Source organism: Typopeltis vanoorti, chromosome 3 (assembly GCF_054136105.1).
Source record: "Typopeltis vanoorti isolate ZY-2024b chromosome 3, IOZ_Tvanoo_1.0, whole genome shotgun sequence".
Classification (NCBI taxonomy): domain Eukaryota; kingdom Metazoa; phylum Arthropoda; class Arachnida; order Uropygi; family Thelyphonidae; genus Typopeltis; species Typopeltis vanoorti.
In genome coordinates, this window is record NC_143551.1 from 149,892,415 (window position 1) to 149,920,148 (window position 27,734).

At 35.1% G+C, this 27,734-nt stretch overlaps 1 protein-coding gene across 1 annotated transcript in view; it reads right to left on the reverse strand.

Moving 5' to 3' along the window:
• LOC150108652 (protein O-mannosyl-transferase TMTC1-like) overlaps positions 1-27,734 on the reverse strand; it is a 166,036-nt gene that overhangs the window by 84,605 nt on the left and 53,697 nt on the right. The window contains exon 2 of the mRNA XM_090416133.1: positions 4,002-4,179. Coding sequence (XP_090272259.1) covers positions 4,002-4,179 — 178 coding nt within the window. The remainder of the gene's footprint in view (positions 1-4,001; positions 4,180-27,734) is intronic.

The window sequence follows — 27,734 nt, forward strand, 5'->3', positions numbered from 1 at the left end:
ATCTGCAAAATAAACAAGCCAAAGGATTGTCTGCTTTGTGAGATTAAAACCCCGAGTTTCCTGGAGGATATCTGTCACCTCCGTATGGGACCGGTTAACTCATATTCATTTGAAAAGCCTTTATAAAGTTGCTTCGAATCCTAGGTGGAATACTAACGCAAGACTTTCCATCCAGAGGGCATCGTCGGAACCAAATGACCTACGGAGACTCCCAAACTGGAGGTAGGAGCGCACACAATTAAAAGACATATATACTGACCTCAAAGCCTTATTATTTCGATCATAATTTCAACCTCTCACCACTTACAAAACAGCACTTGATGAATTGGAGGGAGCTTCAATATCACTTATCACTTACTAAGTGATAAGTGATATTGAATATGCAGTATCACTTAGCAAGAAGATGAAAACGAAGACAACGAATATCTGCTGTAAGTCAGCATTTAGGCTTAGATGTTGGTTTACACTCATAATTGCATTTAACGGAATGAATACAGCGTAGATAAATAATTAAACAACAGGTTGTTTAATAGTTCTGATATTTCGTCTCTGTCACAGAGACATCTTCGGAATACAATAATAAAATTATAATAACACACATAACAATAAATGGAAGAAATTAGACAATTCTAAGCCTAAAGCCCTATGTCGGGCGCCCTTTATGATTACTGTTGGCTAGTCTTAACTGTTGGGCGGTAAGCCTAAGAATTAAAAATTCCCAAATCTTGGGAATTTTAACACAACCATATTTAAGTTAAAGGATATTACATCCATATTGTTTCTTAGCCGAATAAGAAACTCAAAGAGTTTCATGCCGAATATAGAAACTATATAAAGTTCGGCGATTCCAAGCGTAAGCAAATACCTGGATAGTGCAACACCTGACCCATTTGGTAGTGCAAACTGAGGCAACTCATAGCAAGGGTGGAGCAAGCTCCGATCACTATTCTTGGTATTTACCCATAATGTGAACTTAGCTCCTAGGAGCTGTATTATTGTTTAACATTATGAGAGAAGGTCACTACTCAGACCGGTTTCGACTTTTTTGAGGTCTCATCAGTGAGTAGGTAGACCATATTAAATAAGTTCATGTCGCCGAATTGAAGCCTTTGGCTCTTCATATAATTAAATCATATTTATTTAGATTAGGCTGTTTTTTTTCTTCTTTTTTATCTGTTGCATATTCGAAAAAGAGTCTTTCAAGTTGTATTTGTCTTGATGAAACATGTAATTGTTTTTTTTTTCACCATCTTATCCAGTGCAAGGTATCCAAGGGATGGCCACATGGTTCAGACACATTAGACTCTTTCTTTCTCCAACTCAACAGCCAGTATCCTAGAATCCAGTTAATGGAACAGTGTATAGAAAAATAAAACAATAATAGCCTGTCTTTTCTAGATACTGTAATCACGTCTGCCCAGCGAAAGCCTTTCTTTCTTTTTCAGGTTACAGAAAAATCCATCCACACAGGTAGATTAACTTTCCGATCATCTTCATCTGCTCCCCCTCTCGTCCCCTCTCTCAATAATATTCTGTCATCAAAACTTGTCAGCAGAACCTACAACCTCAGTTCCATCCAGACAGAGCTTCCTGACCGATTGTTACAAGCCAAAAATATCTACAAATTGTTTCTTTCATCTCGTCATATCTCTCTCAACATAAAGATTACAGTAACGCTGTTACTATTCCCTGCATCTGGAGCATCTCAGAAAAATAGCTAGTAATAATAATAATAAAAAAATATAATATCTGCACAACTTTCAAGCCTCATTTGAAGCTGGCTTCTCTTTACTGCTCTCCTAATGGTCCACTTCCATCTCTCTCTGATCCACAAGGTTTCTCGTTCTTGCAACTTATCATATTATGTCAACCTGCAACATCCGCCTTGATGAACACAAGAAATACATCCGCCGCCTCTACTATAGTCGACCACTAGCTGACCATGCCTTGGATACCTTGCACAAGATCAGATGCAATAAAACTACTATGCTTCATCACAGCAAATACGAACTTGAAAGAATTTTTTCAAAAAATGCAAAGCAGATTCAAAAAAACCAGCCTAATCTAAATATCATCATCATCATCAAATTCCTGATATGTACCCTCAGGGATGTACAGGACAATTATAATACCACTACATGAAAACGTTACATCATTAGTAACTCCCGATCAACAATTATCTTCTAAATTAATCTGCTATCTGTAAAGATTCCAATATTATCAGATCTTATATTTCTGTCTCCTAGGGCGCTTTTTACTCCATCAATTCACCTATGTATTGGTCTTCCTCTGGATCTTTTCCCTGCCAACCTAGCAAAGAATACTTATTTTGTTAATCGTTCTTCTCATATTCTGTTTAAATGACCTGAGATATCACTTATTAAGTGATAAGACAGACTAGATAGATTTCTCAAGAGTTGGAAACTAATTCTTAGGCCTCCTGCCCCATTTTAGGCCTATAAGGGGCATACTATATGAATGCAATCGGGCAGCAAAGGCTGCCCGATTGCATTCATATAGTATGCCCCTTATAGGCCTAAAATGGTTTAGTTTCTTCCACTGTGTGTGTGTGTGTGTGTGTGTGTGTGTGTGTGTGTGTGTGTGTGTGTGTGTGTGTGTGTGTGTGTGTGTGTGTGTGTGTGTGTGTGTGTGTGTGTGTGTGTGTGTGTGTGTGTGTGTGTGTGTGTGTGTGTGTGTGTGTGTGTGTGTGTGTGTGTGTGTGTGTGTGTGTGTGTGTGTGTTATTGCAATTGTAAAAATGTATTCCTGAGGATGTCTCTGTAACAGAGACGCAATATCGGTTTCAATCTGTTCAATTTGTTGCGAAACCACGTATATCGGAGTAAAGGTGCTGAATCAGGACATATTTTGTATTTCTGGGAGGAGGGAGAGAATTTAACCACTTATTTTTGATATCTTAAGGTTTTTTTACTTAAATACATTTACGATGTGATTTACTAATACGAGTTGCCTTTGCGAAATTGTTGCATCTTTGATTGATTCATCTTTTGATCAATTGAATCTTATAACATCAATAACAGTTTTCTTGCATCTTTTGATTCAAGAAAACTGTTAGGTTTTGGGAGTCACAGACATCAAGAAAAAGAATATTCTACTAGGAACACTAAATTGTAGATAACCGACACGAGTAGTCTAGAATGATAGGAGTTCGAAGGTTAAAGACAGGGAAGGACAAAATCGATTATAATGAAGAAATAAAAACCTTGATGTCTTCCAAAGACTAATGAGCAACGCTGTTATCAGAGAGTACCGAAAAATGCTGGCGCCCAACACCCATTGAAGATAGATAAACTATGATAGATACTTTAAGCTCTGAATTTCAAAATCAGTGAATCGAAATCAATATCAAAGAAACTTTGACTACTCTGCAGCATAAGGTACAACCTATTGTTGCCATAGAAACATTACGTCACTTCAGTATCGCTCAAAAAAAACTATTTATTATACAGGAGGTGGGATATATAATGTAGAGAAAAGTCATACCCTAATGTTATTAGAAAATGCATATTAATATCCAGACAATAAAAATGCAGCCTCTCCCGCTTTAGTTTATGCTACCGACTATTCTTTAGAAAATGTTAGCCACCACGTAGAGAGCCAATAATAACACCGCCATTGGTGGCCATATGAAATATTGGCTGCAGGGAAATGATCATCATCGTGTTTATTGTAGATGCAATGAAAGGAAAGTTTGTAGAAATTTTAAAAATAGATATGCAGTGGGCACTCGATTTTTGGAATGACCAATACGAGATATGCTCATGAAATATTCATTGTGACTTTCACACACACACACACACACACACACACACACACACACACACACACACACACACACACACACACACACACACACACACACACACACACACACACACACACACACACACACACACACACACTAGATTGTCTCAATGTGAAATGCTTGTTAATTGGAATATCTGAATGCTAATGAATCAATACTATTAAAAAGATACTCACAGCTTCGGTATGAATCGGATGGGTTCCAAAAAGAAGGCCCGCATATACTGTCTGCTCCGTGTCCCACAATAACACATTTTTACAGAGAACAACTAGTAACTGCACGACCACTAGATGTAGGAGGATGTTGACAATATGGAACTTCCACACACACCATCCACCCAATGTTACGTTGAGTCTAGAAGAAAAGAAAAATGATGGCTATTTTAGGGTTCAATTTTTAAGAGATTCAAGTTTTAATGACTGCCTTAGAAATATTCATTGATTTTCAAAACAAAATGCTCAAGCCGTCTTAATACATCGATATTGCATAGTTTAACCTTCAGTTGCTATCAAAGAAACTTTGTTCCCTAAGAGTAGGCAGTGAATCTTCGATCCACTGACTTAATGGATTGGTGCGAGTTGTTGCCTAGCAACAGACAATTGAACTATTTTAGCTTTACTAGTGAAGTAACATGGTACCGCATACCAGGATGCTACCTAGACATTTGATCCCAGGGAAGTTTACCCTCATTTCATATTATCATTTTTATCATTTTTCGCATTGCATTCTATAACGCCTCTTCTTGCAGTAAAGATATCGAAGAATAAATAGCTACGGAGATTTCCTTATATAACGTTTTCATCGTATTCAGGAAAAAAAAAAGTAAAAGTCCAAATAATCTATATAAAAGGCACATATAGTATCTATTTTGTAATTACATATAATTCCATTACTGTTTTTTTATTTGAGAAGTAGAAGCCCCATGATTACATAATTTCTTTTATTCCTTGTATTGCTTCATGTAATACACAATGCCTCCAAGAGTAACGGGAAAAAAAACACGCACACACAAATTTAAAAGAATAGATAGTTTCTTGCTACCGACAACTTTAGTCTGATATTATGTTCAGCGCTATAAGCAGTACAAAGTATTTCAGTCCTTGCTGCCTTAGAAACGAAAGTTTTTGTAACAATGGAAACTGGATTCGCGCGCACAATACTGTATACATAGAATATATGGCTGATAATCAATTAATGGTTTACATTGTTGATTTTAGTATTATTGTTGAGTCTTTCAAATGTTAATTATTTAACTGAGAGAAATGGGAAGAACGTGCTTTCAGATAATTTGATACAAACTCGGTGAACTGTAACAGACTCCTGAAGTTGCATTTGATGGTATAATTCTTGAGAATTCGTTTCAAATGAATAATTTAAGTCAACGGTCTCTCAAAATTAAGAGACGATGTAGCTAATGGATGCTATTGCTGTATTTTACAGTTGCTGCAGTATCATATATCTGTGTGTGTATCAGTAATAATCGGAAATATAAGTACCGATAAATATTTCTCAGTAAAAACCGAAGTTTTTACAAAAATTACAAAGATTACCATTTTTCGATAAGGTATCGTATCACAGTATTCGCTTAACTTCTGAATAAACACACACACACACACACACACACACACACACACACACACACACACACACACACACACACACACACACACACACACACACACACACACACACACACACACACACACACACACACACACACACACACACACACACACACACACACACGGGCATTGATACGCGATACGCTATATCGGTAAAGAAAACCCCGTTCAACCCATTCGCCCTCACATCTCGAACATTATTTATATATGATGGACATTGTCGAACATTCCCTTGAATGGAAGCGTAGTATTGACCACAACACGAATCGGATGTTTTCGTTTATCCGAACAAAGGCGCAGTGTTGTGTTGCTGCGCGCATTCCTTTAGTATTCTTCACCAAGTTCTTTTTCTGAACACGGCTGGCGCTTCCAGAGTGACCGCAAAATTTGTTCAGGACTTCATTCACGTGCTACTTGTCCGTGTAGGTCTCTTTTCTTCCTGAGTGATGTCTGCGACCAAACTGATTCAGTCTTTTGAAGGCTTTTTTTTATTTTTATAACTAGCAATGGTGTTTTTCGCATTGTCGAGCGTCTTGTTAAAAAACTTTTATGTATCACTTTACCATTTTGGTCTTTTCCATGGGGGTGAATTAATGCTCAACACTGAAAACTTTCTCACACGTCCTTAGAGTCCATTGTTCCTGAAGTGGCAATAGAAATGATCAAAGAAAACTTACTGATATTAATATAAACAACAAAAAAAACCATGGCTGATATGTGATCATAATATGAAAAGGATAAACCATATTAAATCACAGGAAGAAAAGTATTTGAGTATCCCTTTTATAAACTTAAGGGCGAAATTTACTGAAAGCAGTGGAAAGAATGACACAGTTTGTTATCGAGTAAGTCAAGGGAGTTTTTGGTTTATAATTGATTTTGGGCCCTCGGTATTTTTTAAAAAGAAAACTTACCCATCTTAATATCAACAAAAACAATCTTGGCTGACATTCTGAGTTATTTTGCTTTTAAGGTAGATTTTCGCTTTTAGATGATCGGAGAGATATAAAATAATTGAATATTTTGAGATTACGGCAAAACAAGTAAGTCTTCCGGATAAAGAATTCTACTGCCTCTCCTTCTAGGCAAGCAAATTCACTTTCAGGTTAAAAGCCCTTAAAAAGGCTCATCACCTCCTAGACCGGATTCGAACTTTCTTTCCGAATGAAAGTCATCATCGCTTAAGACTGTGGTAAGGAAGAACTTTGAAATATGATGCAGATAGATAACAGGTAGACAGAAAGAGAGAGAGAAAGAGAAAGAGAGAGAGAGAGAAAGAAAGAGAGAGAGAGAGAGAGAGAGAGAGAGAGAGAGAGAGAGAGAGAGAGAGAGAGAGAGAGAGAGAGAGAGAGTCAACAATATTCTGTTGAATATCATGTAAAGAATGATAACCTTCGATGCCATTTATATTGTGAAATAGAAAATATATTGGTTGCAACATAGTGTTTTAGTGCTACTTGAAAAGGAATACGACAGTGTCGCCATCTCTCTTTGCATTAAATCGTTTGCCGGACAATGCATGCAGATGCAAAGACATCGTTGTGAGAAGAAAGAGGGGAAGATATCAGAGCACTTTTATATCAGAGGTGGTGTATAATGTAGAATGAAATGCTTTATTTATTGTAATAAATAGACCATGAAAATGACGAAGGGAATAACTCAGATATTTTTATTTACAGGATGCCTAGTTGATATGCGAAATAAGGAAGACGAACTGCAAAATAGATTTGAGAATAAGCAGAAGTGTTTTGAAAGAGAAGGCTTAACGTTAATACCGGAGAGAAAACAATCAGTAGGTATGTTTGGGGGTAGAACTACTGTCACAGCTACAGCTTTATAGGACAAAAAAATACTAGTGTTATTTAAAAGCATAGCACAGAAAATATTTTTATGATATATTACAAATATGGTTTGAAAAAAAGTGGAGATTGATATATTGGAAGGGGGACCATCGAATACGAAAATCATTAATGTATACAAAGTAAAGACTTATATTAAAGGTTCAAACATGGGTGGAGTGAAGCCAGTTAACAAGGGAAGAAATGCATAATGTACCAGTGGATGAGAAAGAAATTTTTTTTTTTTTAGAAATTTAGGTTCAGTCGTATATATATAGTATATATATAGAGAGTAAGTGCATTTAATTGGGAAGGAACGAATATAGGAAGCTGGAGGAATAAACATCGGAGAGAAAGGAGATGACGACAAGTAGGATAGAGAATAAGTAGAAGGTAAAAGACTAGTAGAGAAGCAAGCAGTAAAGCAAAAAATAGCCTGAGCGGCTAACCTTTGGATAATCTAGGATTAAACTGTCAGAAAGACTAGACTATGTTTCAAAAAAAAAAAGAAAAGAAAAAAAAAGTGGTTTTAAAATTTTGTCTGAATAGAAACAACCAAAATTATGTACAAATCTTTAAAAGGAGAAAATCACATAAATTCATTGTGTGTTTGCAATTAAGGATAAAATAAACAATTAGCAATGCAAATCTCAAGTAATTATCCCTTGATTTTTTTATTTCTTTTTCTTTATTTTTTGCGCAAAAGAAAGAGTAATGGAAGAAGACCAGCAAAAATAGCTCCTTAGAAGTCTTTCGTGTCCGGAAACAAATTGTGACCCATTTTACAAAGGCTTAAAATGGGTGTTTTAATTATGCTAATTACATAAACTAAATGGTTAATTAAAGTGCGGAAGAAGTGAAATAAGACCAAATTTTTGAAAGTTCAAATCGATCCAAAAAGCCTGGATGGCGCCCAATTAATTTTCGTTAACGTGATATTGTTAGCCATTATAATATTTCGATCCACGCCAACTTTATTTCCACACAATCCCATAACCCTGCTAGGAAATGGAGCCGTTTCAGTAGTATATTTTCGACACTTTATCTCTGTACTGAAATAACAGAATGTTTTCGATGCTGCCCTCACTTTAAACTTCATCACCATTTCTTTTTACTTGTGTATAGAAATGTAATATATATGATAATATGGAGAATACAGGAGAGTTTTTGTTACATGTCTGGCACCATGGTGTCTCTGTAGCCATTTGGAGAAAATGCTTGGTTGCCTTGGTTTCTTTCCGGTCTTTCGAATTCAGGCTGTTCGGTTCATTCCATTGAGAAAAATATTCTTCAGCCCTGCAGTCACGGCTGAAGAATAAAATTCACTAGAAAATCTTTACCACAGCTAACCAGTGTGATTTTAAATATAAAACCTATTGAAAGATATCGATACTTGTTTAATGATTAAAGAGACGCGACTGTATGCTTCAATGCTCTCCTTAACAGTGTAGGTTGGAAAATTATTTTGAAGCGATCGTTTGAAGTAGTTTGTATTTTTGATTTGAATGCGAACACATTCGTTTGAAGGAAGTTATCCTTTGGAATAGCGAAAAAACAGCTGTTTGAAAAGCGACACAATATTTCAATAATGTTACATTCGACGCGCACAGAAAACAATAATGGCTGCTGCTACAATTAAAAGTCATTGTTATAATAAAATTATAATATTAAAATTATAATTTTATTATAACAATGTTATAATAACAATGTTTAATATTATAATATTAAAATTATAATATGAAATTTTTAAAGATACGTGTTATGATTTTAGCATCTAAAATTGTTTTAAACAATTCAAAATATTAAATTATAGGTGAAAAGTAAGACATAATTTTATATGTCAAAGTTAATAAATATAAAAAATATAATTTACAAAAATATATATTTAAAATATTGAAATATAGGTCATAAGTAAAATATATTATGTGACGTCATGTATGCTATTTTTGTACTGGAGTAATTACGTCATTTATCATTTGAAAATGGTAAATTACGTCATTTACCATTTTCAAACTTTCTAACTTTTTTTTGTAAACTTTTATGCTAGAATCCAGCACTTTTATAAAAAAAATACATGTAAAAGCTTCCATAGAAGTATTTGAAGTACTTAGATACAGGAAGAAAATTTCCTCTCTCGCTATCTTCCATTTTTATAAATAGTTTATTAAAGACTAAATTAGAATTATGATACCTTTCTCTAACATTAATTCATGGATGGATGTAATGGCCGTTTGAGAAAATTGATAGATTATGGTGCAGAACCCATAATAAAATTATAAAAAATGGTGTGCATTAGCAATGTCACTAAAAATGAATCCAAGGATTGATTGATGGACTACTTATATTCAGGTGTTGGAAAATGGTGAGTCACATAACTTCACAGTGTTTAAATAGCGGAAGATTTTAATTAAATGACGAAATATCTACCTTATTCTGTCTGCTGGTAAACAGCAAGAGCTAAGTGTACAAGAATAGAAAATTTTAACACAGGGAATGCGTAAAATTAAGACCTTCCCCTAATTGGATGATTTAGAATTCAGGCGAGGAACCAAAGACGATAATGGTGAGTGTAGACCTATCCTATGTGTTCAGTGGGTGGTTGAACAGAGACTAGCTAACTCAGATCCGCTACAAAAATAAGCCTAGAAATATTCCTCGACTCTGACAAATTCGAACCTTTTTCCATCCAAAGAGTATGCTATTTAGTTAGAAGAAGGGACATAATGGTAAGATACTAGCTAAAGTTGCGTTAACTTAATATCGCTATTACTTGCTATTTCCTTTAGAAGTGGATATGATTTATTTTAATTACCATAACTTATGAGTATTAGTTATACGGTTTCTTTCTACTATTAACCATTTTTCAGAGGGAAGTTATGCAAAAATAAACAACCATCTAATTTCTGAATTTTCGTAATGAGCACACTCTCAGATTCCCGATATTTTTATGTCATTCTTTTTTATTGACAAAACGGACACGCTGATTACTCCTGAATAAACAATCATTCACCACAATCATATTGATACTATATTTGTGAATGCGTACTTTTGAGAATCATCACCTATAAGAAGGATTACACTTTCATTTATGTAATAATTTTAGATAGTTATCAAAATTGTGGGCATCGAGTCTTTCTTATGCCTACTAAGCTACTCTAAACTACTACCCCTTCCTCTCCTTTCGTACAATCCTTAAAATGTATAAGTTCTTCTATGATGGTTTGGGGATGAACGATTGGCCAATACTCACTGTAAGTTGGAGCTTATTTCTACAGAATTGTTATTCAAGAAGTAAAGCGTGTGGTACTTATTTCCTGGTGAATTGCCAACTTACCTTGCGTGCACCGCTGTCAAGTAAAGCAAAATAGAAACCTAAATTTGTTTTCTTTGTACATGCTGTTACAACGACCTTGGAGCAGAAAAGAGAAATGCCATTTAATTGCCAAATAGATAGAACCATGATTCACTAATTATAGTAGTAGGAGTCTGATAGATGCAGAAATATAACTATTACTCTCTGTATTTTCTTTTCACTTTCAATTATATACGCTAGATGGCGCAGCACGAGTAGTGGATTATCTTATGCACTTTACAGGAATGGAGGTTTTGCTTTTATAAACGCTCAGTATTTTATATGGCGCCAACAAAAAAATACCACGTTTTCTCCATACAAAATCGTATAGTTCTTTCCTCCCTCTGTCTTGTTTCTTTAATATATTCATATTCAAAAATTTATAATAATATCGATAATATTATCTAAATTTGTAATTTTAAGATTAATAAATATATACAAATTTGTAAATTAAAATATAAATCTTCAAACGTCTTTTATTCTACAGAATGAGTAGGAGAAGCTCTTCTGGTCTTAACTAGCTTTTCACCGACGGTGAGCTCAAGCTATCAATGAAATCAAGCCTTTTCAGGCATTAAGACTACAACATGGCGCCACAGTAAAGTGTAAGAGCAGGCATTGATGTTGTATCGAGGACTATTATAACTTGGTATGAATCTATATCATTGTCATCCTGTGCCTGTATGTCACCATAACATTATTAATGAGTCACATGCTAAAATATGTGCAAGAAGTCAGATACTGGTTCTTCATATAAATTGTACCCATTATAGTTTATTCCACAGTTTGAATAAACTAAAATGATTAATTACACAATATTTTATGAGATAAGTTACAGGAAGGATTAATTCTTCCTATTATTAATTATACATATTAATTCTTCTTCTTAATGCAATCTTCAATAATTAAACATTAGAGTAACTTCAAAGCTTCTTTAATATGATCTACGATATATACTTCTACATATGTTTAACCATTTATACAGCGTTATTTTTAACACTTAAGATACAAAAATAACCGAAGTAGAACGTTTGATCCTAGACAAACAGTCCACTCCTTTCCATCCAAGAAATGCAGGAAAAATCTTAGAATCAGGCCTTAGCATCTGTTTAGATAACAATCGGAATACATCAAAGAAACAGAGAGCAGTTCTGTTACATTCGACACAGAGTGAACACTCTCCGTGTCGAATTTATTGAGTAATGCTTCTAGACTTGATATACCGTCCCGTCGACGTTTGATTACATCCTCTTTTTCGGTTCCAGGGAAATGTCATGCTAATCTCGAAAAATAGAACGCTACTCTTCCTGATGAAGAAAAATCACTACTAAGGCTCCTTGTATAGTTTACTGCAATGAAAAAGTCGAATGCTAAAAATTCAAGCTCAGAGTGATCGGCTAGTAACGTGCTAAAATATGTGCAAGAAGTAAGATACTGTCTTCATATAAATTGTACCCGGATTTATTCCACAGTTTGAATGATTAATTAAAATAATTATTGATACACAATATTTTGTGAGATAAGTCACAGGCAGGATTAATTCTTCTTATTTGTCAAACATTTCTACGTAAAAAAAAATTCAGATTTTCAAAGAAGTATAGTGATATTAAGTGCGTGTTTTTGTCCTTCGATGTTCACATGGCTTAACAGTCTCTAAGAAACAAAGACTGTATTAAAAGTTTCTTTTATGTTTCTCTATTTCAGCAATCCTCGTAGTTTGGTATCCTGGGCGAAGTTCATCTAATGGTTTGTTTATCGATTTTGGAGCTGTAGACAGATGATTGTCCAGTACTATAGATCTTAAATAATGCATTGTAAACAGGTTTTTATGAAAATATAAAACCTGGCAAGTCTTCCTTCAAAAAATAATAAATAAATAAATAAATAAAATAAAATTTTATTTATTACCTGAATTAGATGTTTCCAGTCGCACTCCATTAAAAAATAAAACGCGAAAAATAGTTTTATACCCCTGTAAATGTATCTACATTGCAATACACTTTTGCAATCCAAGTGTTGTAATAACGCATATTCCTAATAACCAAATTTCTCTTGGCGTTCACTTTTATATGAATCCTACCAATATAATGCAAATCTATTGCACATTTAGTAACATAGATGGGCTGATGCGGAAACTCTGCTATAGTAACAAAACGTAGAATATTTTAAATAAATAAATGACACTGCAGCACGTACCACAAATATAGTTGCACAATGAGTTTCTCAAAACTATATTGAATAATAATAATAATAATAATAATAATAATAATAATAATAATAATAATAATAATAATAATAATTTATTCACCATAAAAAGTATTTCTTACTAGTTTCTCAAACTTACTTTTCCTTTCCCATAAATAAAGGGAAGGAAAAGTAAATTTTAAGAACTATAGCACGAGGAAGGAAAATAAATTTCCCTTTCTCGTACTATAGTTCTTAAATAATGAATTGCCAACAGATTTTTATAAAAATATAAAACCCAGCAAGTTTCCCTTAAAAAAGATTTTTTTTCTCTTTAAATAAATAGAACAGATCCTTTATGTCACTTTTCATCCCATTAATTCGCTTTCTTTTAATTAAAAACATATATTTGTGTCGCATTTATAAAATGTATTATAAATCAAACGCAAAATGTTTCAAGTAGAGCACATGGGAAAGAAAAGCTATTTGTAGTCATGGAAACATTACGTCATATATATATATATATATGACACTCACAGGATAGGGAAAGGAGTTATCATAAAATAGTACAGTGTGTGAGAGCAATGTTCAGTATTTCCTCAAAATTGCTGGCTTTTGATTCTCCCTCTAACGGACCCTGTTGTCTGTATTACCTCGTTTCTAAAAAATGCTCAAGGATTTGTCCTTGTGAATATAGAGAATTTGCCGGCTCCACTTTTTCTCTCTGAAAGCTGCGATTGGAAATTTTCTTGAGAGAGAGAGAGAGAGAGAGAGAAAGAAAAATCTCTCATTCTCTGTTGTTTGCTCTCCGTCTTGTACGGGTGGATTCAGGTTTCGTCATCACTGCCAACGCACTTCAGGAACACGCCAGCTTCCTTACGGTATCGATTTAAGAGAAAGATGTTCCAGTGGTTTTGTGTATATCCATTCGTTGTTATATTGGAATAAGAAATACTATAATTATTCTGCCTTTAGATTTTAATAATTTTTCAAGTATTAATGTGTACATTTTTTGTATCATGTTATCAGTCGCTAAGACCATCCGTAGCACAGTTAGTTTCGATGGTTCCCTTTGGCTGGACAGATTTCGGTTTAAATACGTCTATGGCGCGAAGAACTTTATCTGGGGTTTTCGGTTAATGTTTAGTCTTTCTCTCGTATGGAGATGGAGGCTTTTTGTCTCCCAAAAACTCTGGATATTCATCTCTCAAAATTGGCAACCGGTCCCGTGAACACATTTATCTAGAGACTTAGAATACTGTTGGACAAGGAAGGCAAACAGGAAACCACCATGTTTCATAATAACAATAATTCGCAAGTAATGTAACATTTCTACCCCACCAACGTGTTTCCCACCAACCATTGGGGTGAGGGGAAACGCGCGTACATCAGTCGTTGCTATTGATACATACTGATCGTTCTTCATCAGGGCTACATTGCTCGGAAAGAAGTCAACGAACACCTCCATGAGCAAGGTGTATCGTGTCATGTAACGAGTCACGTGTTTTTAACAGGTATTAATTGGGGAAATGCGATGCTCCCAGGTCAGTGTAATTGTGTCCGGGTGAAATGGCTGCGACATGGCATCCTATCACATTCTTGTGATAGGATGCCATGTTGCGATGACAAATTGGGCCATCCCAAGTGAACAATCACAATCAGTGATACCATACTGAGATGTAAGCGCAGGGAGGCAACTAAAAGTGATACACGCAGTGGACAACTCACCGAACGTGACTGTATGGTGCTCCGAAGGATAATATGTAAAAACTGCCATCCTTCAGCCAACAAGTTGGATGCGAAGATCGGGGGCATCGAACATGAACTGCACAAAAACATTCAGAACCAAGGCTCACAGTTTTCATTGTAGGACCGCAACATGGAAGCCCTACATTTCCCGAACCAACATGCAGCGACGTTTTCAGTGGTGCAAAGAGAGTGTACAGTGAGACGCGAAAGCTTGGAAAGCTGTGTTATTGAGCGCAGAGTCATGCTACATCCTATACCCAGCAGACGGACTGGTTTGGGTGTGGGAGATATCCGCTGAATGTCTCTTACCAAAGTGCCTGACACTAACCATGAAATTCAGAGGTGGCAGTGTGATGGTATGGTCCTGCGTTTACTGGTTTGTCCTCGGACCTCTGTTTGTGGCCACGAACACTGAACGTCGAGAGGTATCCGAACATTCTGGACAATGCAATACTTCCTACCTTGTGGCATTTCTGCGTAGTTGACCATTGTTTCCTTCAGTAAGACAATGCACCGTGTCATAAGGCTGCTTCTGTAACTGCATGGTTTGTGTACATGAATGTCACTTCATATGACTGGTCTCCACAGATCCCTGATCTCAACCCTACTCAACATCTGTGGAATGAACTGAAACGTCGGATGAGGTCAAGAAACGTCCGTCCCACAACAGTCTGGGACCTCATTACATACCTACAGGAAGAATGGTTCCAAAATTCCCATTGATTGCTATCGTGTGGTTATAGAAAGTATATACGGTAGGATTGCTGCAGTCAACGGAGCGAAAGGAGGTCCTACATCTTATTATATTGGGTGCTATGGCATATTGGGTGCTATGGCAGTTTGTTCCTCACACTACGGCGTCCGTTAACGTCTTTCCCAGCAGTGTATGCAAATCTACTTATATAAGGTTCTTCTCATTTCGACATTATTTGTAATACTTTAGGGTGAACGTCCTGCACTTGTTTAGCATTCCGTTCACAGAAATCGCACAAACTAGTGATATTCTTATTGTTTGTTGTTTGCAGTGAACAGGGCTGGTAAGTAGTCCACTGATATAATTCAGCAAGACAACTTTTTTGACCAAGGTCTAATGTTTCACTTAAATACTAACCAGATTCCATATTTATGGGCGTGCAATCATTCATCGGCGGGACCAGTAGGAGGGGGAGAGAGAGAGTTAGCAGATTATATGGCTAATTTGATATCATAGAGATTGCGAATTCATGAAAGACAGAAAAAATAAAAAGTTAGAAGGGCAAATAATCTATCATGGTATGCGTGATTACTTCATTATTCATTAAAAAGTCGTGGAATCGGCTCGTCCCAAAACGAATGTCTTTTTTCTAACCTTTACTTTGTTTGTTATTGCTTCTCAACGCTACTCTCAGAACAGAGAATAATATTAAAAGAAATATTGTTTCTCAGAATGACAGCATTGACTCAAATTAAAAATAAACGAGGAAAAATAAGAGTAAATCTTCTCTATCCCTTTGTTTATAAAACATTAATAGCTTCAGAACTGTTTTGGAATTAATGAAAAACGTTTCTGTTGGTTTCCATGGAAAGTAAAAATTGATTTCGTGCAATAGGCCAGTGCATTATGATTTTACGGTGGTTGTTACAAACAAGCGTGTCTTGGGAAGACAAGAACAGTGTGCACAAACATTCGGGAATGCTAGTGGACATTATTCCGTTTAGAGAGAGAAACATAAATATTATCCATCATTTACTCCAATTCAATAGATTATCCTTCAAAAATATTGTCGGAAAATTCTTACGCAAACAGCTTTCACGGGTAACATAAATATCGAGACATGAAAAGTTAGATACCATTGCGTCACAGTTGAACCCCAAAGTAACACTCGGTTTTATAGAATTGCTTATTTATTCATTAAAAAAAAAGAGAGAAGGAGGAATAAGAATGAAAATGCACATCTGTTTGTTTCTAATGCCATATACGATAACAGTATACTGGGACTTGAAATTTCTAAGCCTACATTTTAAAGTTTAAAAATTCTGTATTTTATTTTCCAAAAACAAAATAAAAAATAAATCCTTTCCATTCACTGATTTTAATGATATTAGAGCATTACACACACGTATTAGGTACGCAATTAATGAAATATTCGCTTAGATATAAATCACAAAATTCAAATCCATTCATTTTTATGACGTTTCACTCAGTTCGTATCAAGTCTTTCATTATTTTCTAATTAATAATATATTCGAGAATCGAAACAATTAAAATCCAATTCATTACAGTGTATTAAAATTCAATTCACCATTTTCTCTAACACTTCCTAAGTCTTTCGTTCATGTAATTTATTCACATAAACATTAGCAAAGGCATCGGACGTGTTCTTGGGAATGATTATTCAGATAATTATCCTCGGTTATGTCTTTCGGTTATGTTCATGCAAGATTTCTAATCCTTTTTATCTTATCTCAAGTTCTGGAATGCCGGAGAACTCTGTTGTGACCATTTTAAACTCTATTTGAACTTTTATCTTTACGTTCTTTCTGATGGCTAAGAAAGAAAACAGAATTATTATCCGAGACTGTAATATTGCTTAGAAACAATTAAATAAGAAGTTTATACGCAATTTATAAAAGTGGGATTTTCATTTCCTTAGAATTTCAATTTCCATTTTACGAGGTTACTAAACAACAAACAAATATCTCTGGTGGTCATTACTTTATAAAATTAAAAACTAAAAAAAGTCATATTCGGATCTTTATTTGATTAGAGTAGCATCCCATAAACGACCTAGGATAAAAAAAAAAAGATTGTGATTTGTAGAAATGGCCCACACTAGTGTATATGTCGTTACATTAATTTCTCTACACATTAAATTTTCATTCTATTCCATTTCACGATTGTCGCTAATTATCATCGGTGGATAAGTACATTGTACTGAGTGAAACTGCAAGTCATAATTTTTCGAAAATAAAGCACTTTAGTAAATAGCTTTACTTATAAATTTTATTTTTATATCACGGGTGACTAGTGCTTAAACAAATCATGATAAATGAGACTTTGATGTGATTTATTCTCTAGGAGGCAATAGAGAGCGATTATATTCATTCAAACAACCATAATAACTTTTTGGTTGTATATGTATTTTCGCGTTTCCTAAATGTATTTATTTAAAACATGTTGTCATAAGTTATTACACAATTATAAAGGAGCCTTGATCTTTCAATATTCTTATCCCAGTTGGAATAACAAATTCATTTTCAAACCTTATATCAGTTTTTTGCTACATTACTCTTGCTTGTAGATGATTAACTGTCAATGAGCGGGTCTCGAGATGTGATGTTTTTGTCCGATCTGTCAGAAGAACAGCACGCGCGTCTTTTAGTTGGAAAAGATCTGAGTTGTAGCCCACTAATGGAGCGAGGAACACTGTTACGTTATTTAGCGGATCCCATACGAAAGAAAAGAAAAGGTTTTTTCTCTCTCTCTATCTCTTTCTCTCCAAAAGTCAAATTTTTCTTCTAAAAATCCAGAAAACATCCTCGCTTGTCGGCAATAATATATTTGTTCGATAGCCTTCCAAGTTACTCTCAAAAAATATAAGTAATATTGTTCTATAGGTTCTGTTTCAATATCTCCTCATATTCTAAAATATTCAATATACAATATTGAATATTGTATATTGAATTTTTTAGTGAAACTATAGTGAAAGGAATATGAAGAAGCAAAAAGAAAGAGAAATTGGCCACGAATCCTAAAAAAATGACGCTTGGCTTTTCACTTAACTCATTTTCGATTTATGCTAGCATGAAAATATATAAAATTCTTAATTATCTTGGCTCGAGGAATTGATTGATGTCGCCCTAACATGGCACGCTCTCTCAATATCAATAATCATAATTGTTTTAATAAGTGCTGCCATCCCACAGATGTTCAATAGGGTTGAGATCAGGATCAGCTCTGTGGAGGCCATTCAAGTGTGGTGACGTTCGTGTCCACAAACTACGCAGTTACAACTACAGCAGTCTTATGACAAGGTGCATTGTCTTGCTGAAAGTGACAATTGTCAGTTCCGTAGAAAAGCCATTAAGCATTGTATTGTCCAGAATGTTCAATGTTCGTGGGACCACAAATAGAGGTCCGAAGCCAGACCAAGAAAACCAGGACTATACCATCACCAACCCACCAACGATTTTCACAGTTGGGGTTACATCCTCTGGTAAGAGACCGTCTCACCCACACGTCCATCTACTAGGTGGAAGGTGATTCGTCTCTCCTCCATATCACAGCATTCCAAGCTTCCACTTCCCATTATACACGCTCTTTGCACCACTGAAGACACCAGTACATGTGGTTCGGGTAACGTGGGGTTTGCATATTGCAGTCCTACCATGGAACTCCATGTCATGAGCCTCGGTTTTGAATGTTTTTGTGTAAATTTGTGTTTTGGTCGATGCTGGAAATTACTCATTCAACGTGTTAGCCGACGAATGGCGGTTTTACATATTATCCTTCGTAGCACTCTACGGTCACGTTCGGTGAGTAATCCACTATGGGTAGCACTTGAAGTTCATTCCCTGCGCTTCCATCTCGGTATGGTATCACAGATTGTTGACCTGGGATCGCCCAATTTGTCAAACATTTCAGAACAGATAGGCTTACGACATGTCATCCCATCACAACTTCTCTTTCAAACTCCGTCAGTCCATTCTCGCAGCCATTTCACCCTAACACAGTTCCACTGACTTTTGGAGCATCATATTTCTCTAATTTATACTGGCTACAAACACATGACTCGTTACATGGCATGATGCATCTTGCTCTTGAGGTTGTCTGTTGACTTCTTTCCAAGCAGTGTAGATATTATAATAATGGGATGTGATTGAACACATTCACACAAACTCTTTTGCAAGAAATGAGATGGTTCTTTGACTACACGCTCTCCGTCATAACACTTAAGGCATTAAATACTATATCCGATACAGGTAGCGATTGTATGAATTAGTGCAGACCCAACTAAGGCTATGAGGTCAGTGTATTATGTCTGTTAACGGAGCTTGTTGTTTTCGTCAGTTTTCCTGTTTAGTAAGATGATACGCCTATTTTCCAAGAGAAAAAACCTTGACAGCACCGACTGATTAATTTACCTTAAGATGAAGAAAACAAAAGATTCTAAGTGAATATCTGAAAGCATCTTTCATACCAACTGAACTAAGAATGATCGTTCTTGGACTTTGGATTAATTTGATTAATAAGCGGCAACTAACTCTAACTCCACATACATTGTGTTTGTCAGTATTTCCCAACACATTTGTCTGTTGTTGCAGGAAAGATCAAATTTCTGGAAGGGGAGCACTGCCACCCCTCTACGAAAAGTGTTAATTCACTCTCAGTTGAAAATATTCTAAAGAGCTCTAGGCATTCTAGACGTGATCACACGACCTTCCAAAATATCTACTGTTATATTCATACGAACATCACGCTAAGCTCAGTTGCGGATACGTAATATCGTTATCAAAACAGCATCTGACGTCCGTATTAAAGCTTTTTAATACGGACGTCAGATACAAGCTTTTTTTGTAGACCAAACAACATACTGGACTATAATAAGTTACTGGTCTATAACAGATCGCATATTTTGGATTTAGCTTCCTCGAACCCACCACAGCTTCCTATAATTGAGAAATACGCAATGGACTAGCATACTTACGATACTTACGCAATGGACTAGCATTTGTACGCTGTCTGCGTAAATGTTAGAAGTAAGAGTGTAATGCCGGAATAGTGAGCAATCTTTTCAATTCGCATCCATATTAAAAATGAACGGATGATTTCTGCTGTTATTATTATCGCACCACATTTCATAAAGTGCCATAAAGAACATTCTGTGATGTGACTTCTATTTGCTTAACCGGCTTTCACATAACTGTCCCGAGTTCATGTAAGCTTGCTATATGAAGCGTACAGCAATCTGTTCTAAGTGGTGCCTAATTTTCGACTGTTATTATGACTGTTACCAAGGAAACGATGTCTTTTGGCAGGTCTTCGATTTTCACTTTCTGGGGTTTTCTTTAGATGAACCATAAAACTATAAATGTTAAACAGACGAAGTAATGGCGATACAGATGCAATGTTTTGCATACACGATGCAAAATAATTAATATAAGATTCATTTCCTGAAAATTCATCTGATGAATTTACATTTCACTTTTTTTAGGATTACGAGAGCAATCGAAATTGAAAGTGAAACGTTATTTTCGTGTAAAATTCACAACTATTAAAATAATAAAATCGGACAATAATGAATGAAAATGACTCATTTCCATTGATTTAAATGAGAAACTGCACATTTAGAATTAGGAAAACAATCAGTTGGCAGAAGAAATACAGCGTTGTATTACACAGACACACACACACACACGCACACCCATACACAACGTGATAATGACTTCTTATCCTTAAATACGTATTAATTTTATAATTTACGAGTATCTGAAGATGAGCAGGCTAATAGATACAGAAATAAATACCACAATTCGGATAGTACAGAGCATACTGCAAACATTATTGTGATATTAGAATTATCAGCTGCATTTTCATAAGTCAGATTCATTGTTGAATTGGAAAAATTGCGTAAAAGTTAGCAAAGTTCCTGAATAACCTCTCTTGAATTTATCATCACCGATAAACAAGAGGCAGTTATACATTACTAAACTATCACGAGGACTAGCGTTATTGGAAAACGACGAAGCCGATCGCATGTAATGAACCGATCATTTAATGAATTCTAATATTTCCATCAGCCAACTTATGATTGAAAAGTTCTGATGAGGAATAAATTAAAATATTTGCATTCACATTCGTGGAAGAAACGAAATCGTGACTTCATCCTGTGGATCATCTTTCAACGAAATCTTTTGAAAGATGAATTGTTAATGTGAGAATCGAAACGACCGAAACAGAGTGAAGAGAATTCTGTATTGGAACTATGCCCTTTGATGCAGCTTTCGGAGTGTGTAATTCCGCCAACCAATGTAATGCGAAGCTCCGTTGTAAACAAACGCGAGAACAATGTGTTTTGAAGATATCCCGGCAGTGCCCGAACGCTGTGATTAATATTACTCTCGGAATTGAGAGTTACTCCGTCTTTCTGTTAATAAAATCTCCTTTATGATCTGTTTCATTCAAAGGACATTTCGGCATCACCTTCAGGAAAAGAATTCATCTGGAATAAGAAAAAAGGAACCCTTAGGGAAGCATATTAAAAAAAAAAAACAGATGCAAAATCCAAACTTTAGTGAATAAGACATACATAATGCAACGATATTTAGGTAAGTATCACGACACTTGCCTTCTCATGCAATATAGTAAGTAATACGTGATTCTTTTATTTTTTTATTTCTTTTATTTGCATGAAAATCATACGAAAGATGACCTCTTTTATGCTACTGAATATAAACATGAAATTCTCCCTTTGCTGAGGTGCGGATGAAATGTTTATCGTGCACACCATTCCAATATAAACACTGTTTGTATCAGAGAGGGCTCCCCTCCATCGAAAAGTGCTAATAGATTTGGAATTCTAGGCTGATTCATTCATTGCAGGTTTTAGTGTGCATTGATTGGAACTCTTACAGGAAATAGAAGAAACAGAATATTTGTAGCTATTTTGAAATTTCAATTTTTCCTTATTACTGGGGTTCGGATGGTTATTTAGATATAGCGATTATATCCTAGTTTGCTTTTTATTATACATCTATGTGTAACCACTACTACTAGTAGTGTGTGTTACTAATCTGACCAATTGTTTCCTGTAACGCTGTTTCCAACTAAAGCCAGGATAATATGTGTTCGCATTGTATACTTATGATGAGTATACTTACAATTTATTCTTACCTGCAAGTAATAGGCTACAAAAAGTTTCTCACTTCATTTAGGACTATAAAGATTCTACACCAACACAGCAACATCATGGACTAATAATTCAACAGTTTACGACAACGTTAAAAACAAAATTACGAAGAGTGATATGTGGTTTCCATCGATGAGTCCCTGACTCTCTGGAGGTCTCTTGTAACAACAACAATAATATATCCTATATTTATAACGTTGTAACAATCCTGTCCAACGACTCTTAACAATGTTTATAGTCACTGACGGACTAAAATCAAATCACGAAAAGAATATATTCTTTTTTACAATAATTTAGATCTAATTTTTAAGAATATAGAGATCAAAAGTTTGAACATTGTAATTCAGAACTGAGATGCATTAACAAAATAGCCAAGTTACCAAATTTCACCAAAATCTGTCCATCTAGTAAATGTTTCATTGCTGGCTGACTTACTGACAAAAGCAAGCCTAAAATAGATTCTTTATCATAATTAAAAGAAACACACGTATTAACCACAGTGAAAATTATTTAATTGTAAATATTTCATCCTAAGTATCTTAGGACATCATCAGTACAGTAGTTTTAAACAATAAGAGAAATAACATACAGTTAGGGCGCATGATTACAATAGAATCTCATTAGACGTGCATAAATTTATGCACGTTTAATGAGATTTAAACGTGCATAAATTGCATAAACGTGCATTAAACGTGCATAAATTTATGCACGTTTAATGCACTTTAAATCTCATAAAATGCAATTTTATGAGATTTAAACGTGCATAAATTGCATAAACGTGCATTAAACGTGCATAAATTGCATAAACGTGCATTAAACGTGCATAACTTTATGCACGTTTAATGAGATTCTATTGTAATCATGCGCTCTAACTGTATGTTATTTCTCTTATTGTTTAAAACTACTGTACTGATGATATCCTAAGATACTTAGGATGAAATATTTACAATTAAATAATTTTCGCTGTGGTTAATACGTGTGTTTCTTTTAATTATGATCGCACCACAGGTTTCGTTATTTAAAAAAGATTCTAAACCTAAAACAGGATTTATTATGTTATATAGAAACAAATGTTGAAAAAATTAAATCATCATTATTATTATTAATAATCAAACAGACCTCCATGGAGTCAAGAGATTTATCACGGGAGGTCTCACTCTCACATGCACAGCACACTGTGTACCTCGACTTAAATCCATTCACTGTCCCTGCATTTAGCACATTCTCAGGCAATGCATACCAATCACCCATCACTCTCCATGGAAAAAATCTACTCCTCATCCCATTGCTCGTACCCACCTTATACAGTTTCCAGGGATGGTCTCTCTTTTCCCGTCTGTCTTCAAATATTCTATAAAAAATCTCATCCACGTTAATCTGGCAATTACCCCTTATCAATTTAGGTCTCGCTCATATCTCCCCTCTTCCTTCTATCCACTAGGCTCTGTAATTTACATTCTTTCAATATCCATCCTAATTTTCCACATTCCAGAGACAGAAACCAAATTAGTCAATCGTCTCTGAGCCCTCTCCAATATCTCATTATCCTGAAAACGGCGACCAAATCTGTGCACAGTATCCATATGCGGCCTGATCAAAGCCTTGTACAGTCATGTAGAAGTCCTTACTTCTACATGTCAGTGTTGTTCTCCGCATCATTCTCATAATCCGCTGTGTTTTCCCCAATTTCAGTAAAATTGTCACACCAAATTACAAGTCCCTATTAACCATCATCTCCCACATCTTTTATCTCCCCCACTTCCTCGAAAATATTCCCATAACTCTCCCCAACTTTGCATCATCTGCAAACAATTGTATATCACCATTTAAATAACAATGGCCCAAGAACAGACCCATGGCATACACTACTAGTGACTTTCCTCTTGTGGGATATCACTTCCCCCATACACAACCTGCTGATCCATATCGCACAGCCAATCTCCAATCCACAATTCACAAATCTACTATCCAATCCCATCTGTTCTAATTTAACTACTAGTTTGTCATGTGGCAATCTATAGAAAGCATTTGCAAAATCTAACTATACTACTGCAAATGCGTCCCCCTTGTCAAATGTATTCATCACCTTGTTATAAAATTATATATATTAAGATATTTTTAATTTCGCTAGGAAAGTTTGAATTCCCTGTAGGACAAGAATGATTTTTATCTGACATACAAGTACAGAATGTTCAAAGAAGTAAAACGATAGGAATATGATCTTAACATGCATCGATGAAACCAGATAAAAATTCTTCCAAATTTAATAGACGAAGTACGATAGCAGCTATTAATCAATACCCACTCTTAAACTGTCCATCTATCACTATACTATGAAAAACAGATGTAACTCTCCGAGAGTTGATAGCTTTAACTGGAGGAAAAAAACTATTAACGTATATAAAGTTCTCATCATAAGATTTTGTGTGTGTGTGTGTGTGTGTGTGTGAGAGAGAGAGAGAGAGAGAGAGAGAGAGAAGAATAAGAACAGGCATTAATTTATCATCACTTACAAAAGGGCTCTGATGCAAAATTTGATCTCGATTTTTTTAAAAAGTGCATAGATAACTAATCCAAACAGCAATGGCCTGTCAGGAAAGAAAAGTGCAGCTTAGTATCTTGGATAATGGTAGAAACGAATAAAGGAAAAATTTCCGATCTGAATTATATGTTCATTCATCACTAGAGGGGGACTGCAGTATGTGTGTGTATGTTGCTAGGTAACAATATAATGGTCGAAGTGTAGCTGATAATGTTCATCTTACCAGGAGAGGTTCTAAAATAGCAGTGTTACGTTCTCTGGATAATCAATCTGGAGCGCAAAAAGCAACACTTAGAAACAACAATGACTTTGCGAGTCACGAGGATGTATTCTGTTTTGCACGATAATGTATGTTGCAAGAATGAAATTAAGCAGATTTTTGGAGCGACATTCAGTTTCAAATAGTACTTGCAACAGTAGATTCCCATTAATTTCATATTTCAATTCTTAGATTGCGTCATTGTGTCTGCGTGTAAGGAAGATGATTTCGATTTGTTATTTGAATTGCACCTTTCATCTGTTTGTTATCTAAACAGTTTTCTTTTATTTATTTTAAATAAAATTATCACATTTCAAAGAAAAGGACGACACCTGTGGTAATGTCTGATAATTACTACTTGATAATTGCGTCTTTAGAAACGATTTATAAGATCTTGAAGAAAATATCCTTGAAGAATATTTTATGATTTGATGACATCACCTTTCGTCATTATCCAAGAAAGAAATTAACGAAGGCATTGAGAACTCGTGTCTCCTTATATCAAATAATTATATTTATCACAACTTCAAAAAATAAAATTACGTGTAAAAGAGAAGGAACTATGCTTTACGTTTTATGTAAAGCATAGTTCCTTCTCTCTCACTGTCTGTTTACTCAACACATTTAATTTTAATGTAATTTCAAATTCTCTGCGGAGCGAATCGCTGCCACTGAAGAAATCTCGGGGATTCTAACGTTTGAAGATCACTTACCAAATAAGAAACCTAATTAACTAGCAGACAGTCTTAGCGTGAATTAACTTAACTAGATGCTAATAATTATATTCGCTTATGTTCGTATTCTTCACATCGGATAATTTTAACGGCGACGCATAAATTATTATGCATATCACATATTCTATTCGTTTTGTCCGCCCATCCGTACGAATATAATGACTCCACTCTGGCAGTTCGGATATTATGCAAATTTGCTATTTTGGATCGTTATTTAGATTTGTTGAGCTGCGGTTCATTTTTAATTTCAACTGCATCATTTTTGATGGAAAAATTCGAAAAAGAAAACAATACAAAATTATAATAAACTTTCTATAGAAGCTATATCAAAAACCGACTCTAAGTTCAGTTATTGCGATAATGTGTGACGTCACAATATTGTGACGTCACTATTATCATAATTGTTCGATATAGAGTCGTTTTGTGTTTTGTATTATGTTTACGAAAGGCTCGTTTTGACTGTCATTAACACTTCGTGAATCTAAATAGTTTAGAAGAACTTAGATATTATAATTAATCACAATGAAAAGTAATTTTACCATGGCATAATTGCTCAAGAAAAATGAAATGATTACATTAATGTTGAACAGCTACTTTCGATGGAAACTGAAACTATCGATATTCAATTTTCATCAGCAGTCATATTCAGTTGAGTACAATATTATCTTAAAAGTCAGGAAAAAAGTTTTCATGCTACTGAATCAGTAACGGATCTTGGGGAAGAAAAGCGACAGGAGAGATTGCACATCTCCAGGAAATCAGAAGAAACCCTATGTTCGAATTCTAAGAGAAATTAAAAATTTAAAATAAATATTTTTAGTGAAAATCTGTAGTCAGTTATATCAATAAAATAAGAAAATATTTTGTTTTCTCTAGTCCTGAGAAACCACTCGCAATGCCACATTATTTATAAAATAAATAATAAAACTATGCGGAAAGAAGTGGGGGGGGGGAGGGCACTGAGCATCAAAAAGAAAAGCGCGTGTGTGAGAGAGAGCATAAATACCTCAGCACGGTCATAAGCATATTCGGCAGAGCATTCACTTTCTCCACGAATAAAAGTGAAGTATTATTTACATTCATCCCACAGGCTCCAAATGCCTAAGCCAAACATGGATTTTCTTTGCTTTTTTGATATATTAACCTCATGTATGTGTGCCCTCTCTTATTAAATAATTTATTTAATAGCTATTGATATTAATTTTTTTTACGTCAGTAGCCCAGGTAGCAATGGGAATTGTTTATGTATGTAGGTTAGAAATGGTACTAAACGCGAACGAATATGCCAGAGTTCCATATATTATAGATACAAATTCTTCCAAAACCAGCGAATAAAATAAAGGGTGGCAGACATGAAAACCTAAAACTTTAGTAGACCGGGGAAAAGTTTATACCCGAGAATAGGCGTACATCGTATAATGCGGACTTTCGGAACCAAATTTGCCAGATGGAAATTGGATGGCCAGTCACTATTCCCGTAGTTCATTAAGTCAATAAGCGCGTGTGTTTCTTTTGGTCTGTTTCCCCAGAAACAAAAACTCCAGAGTAAAAAAACCCTTCCATCTCCGTATGAGATCTGCTAACTCACCTCCTGATGAAAAGCCTCTATAAGTAAGTTCTTCGCGTCTTAGACAGGTCTTTCCAAATAAAGAATATTCTTCTTCTACTTCTTCTTCTTATTATTATTAAGGATCACCTCCAAGGTATCATTGTGGTAGGGCACTTCACCTCACACAATCC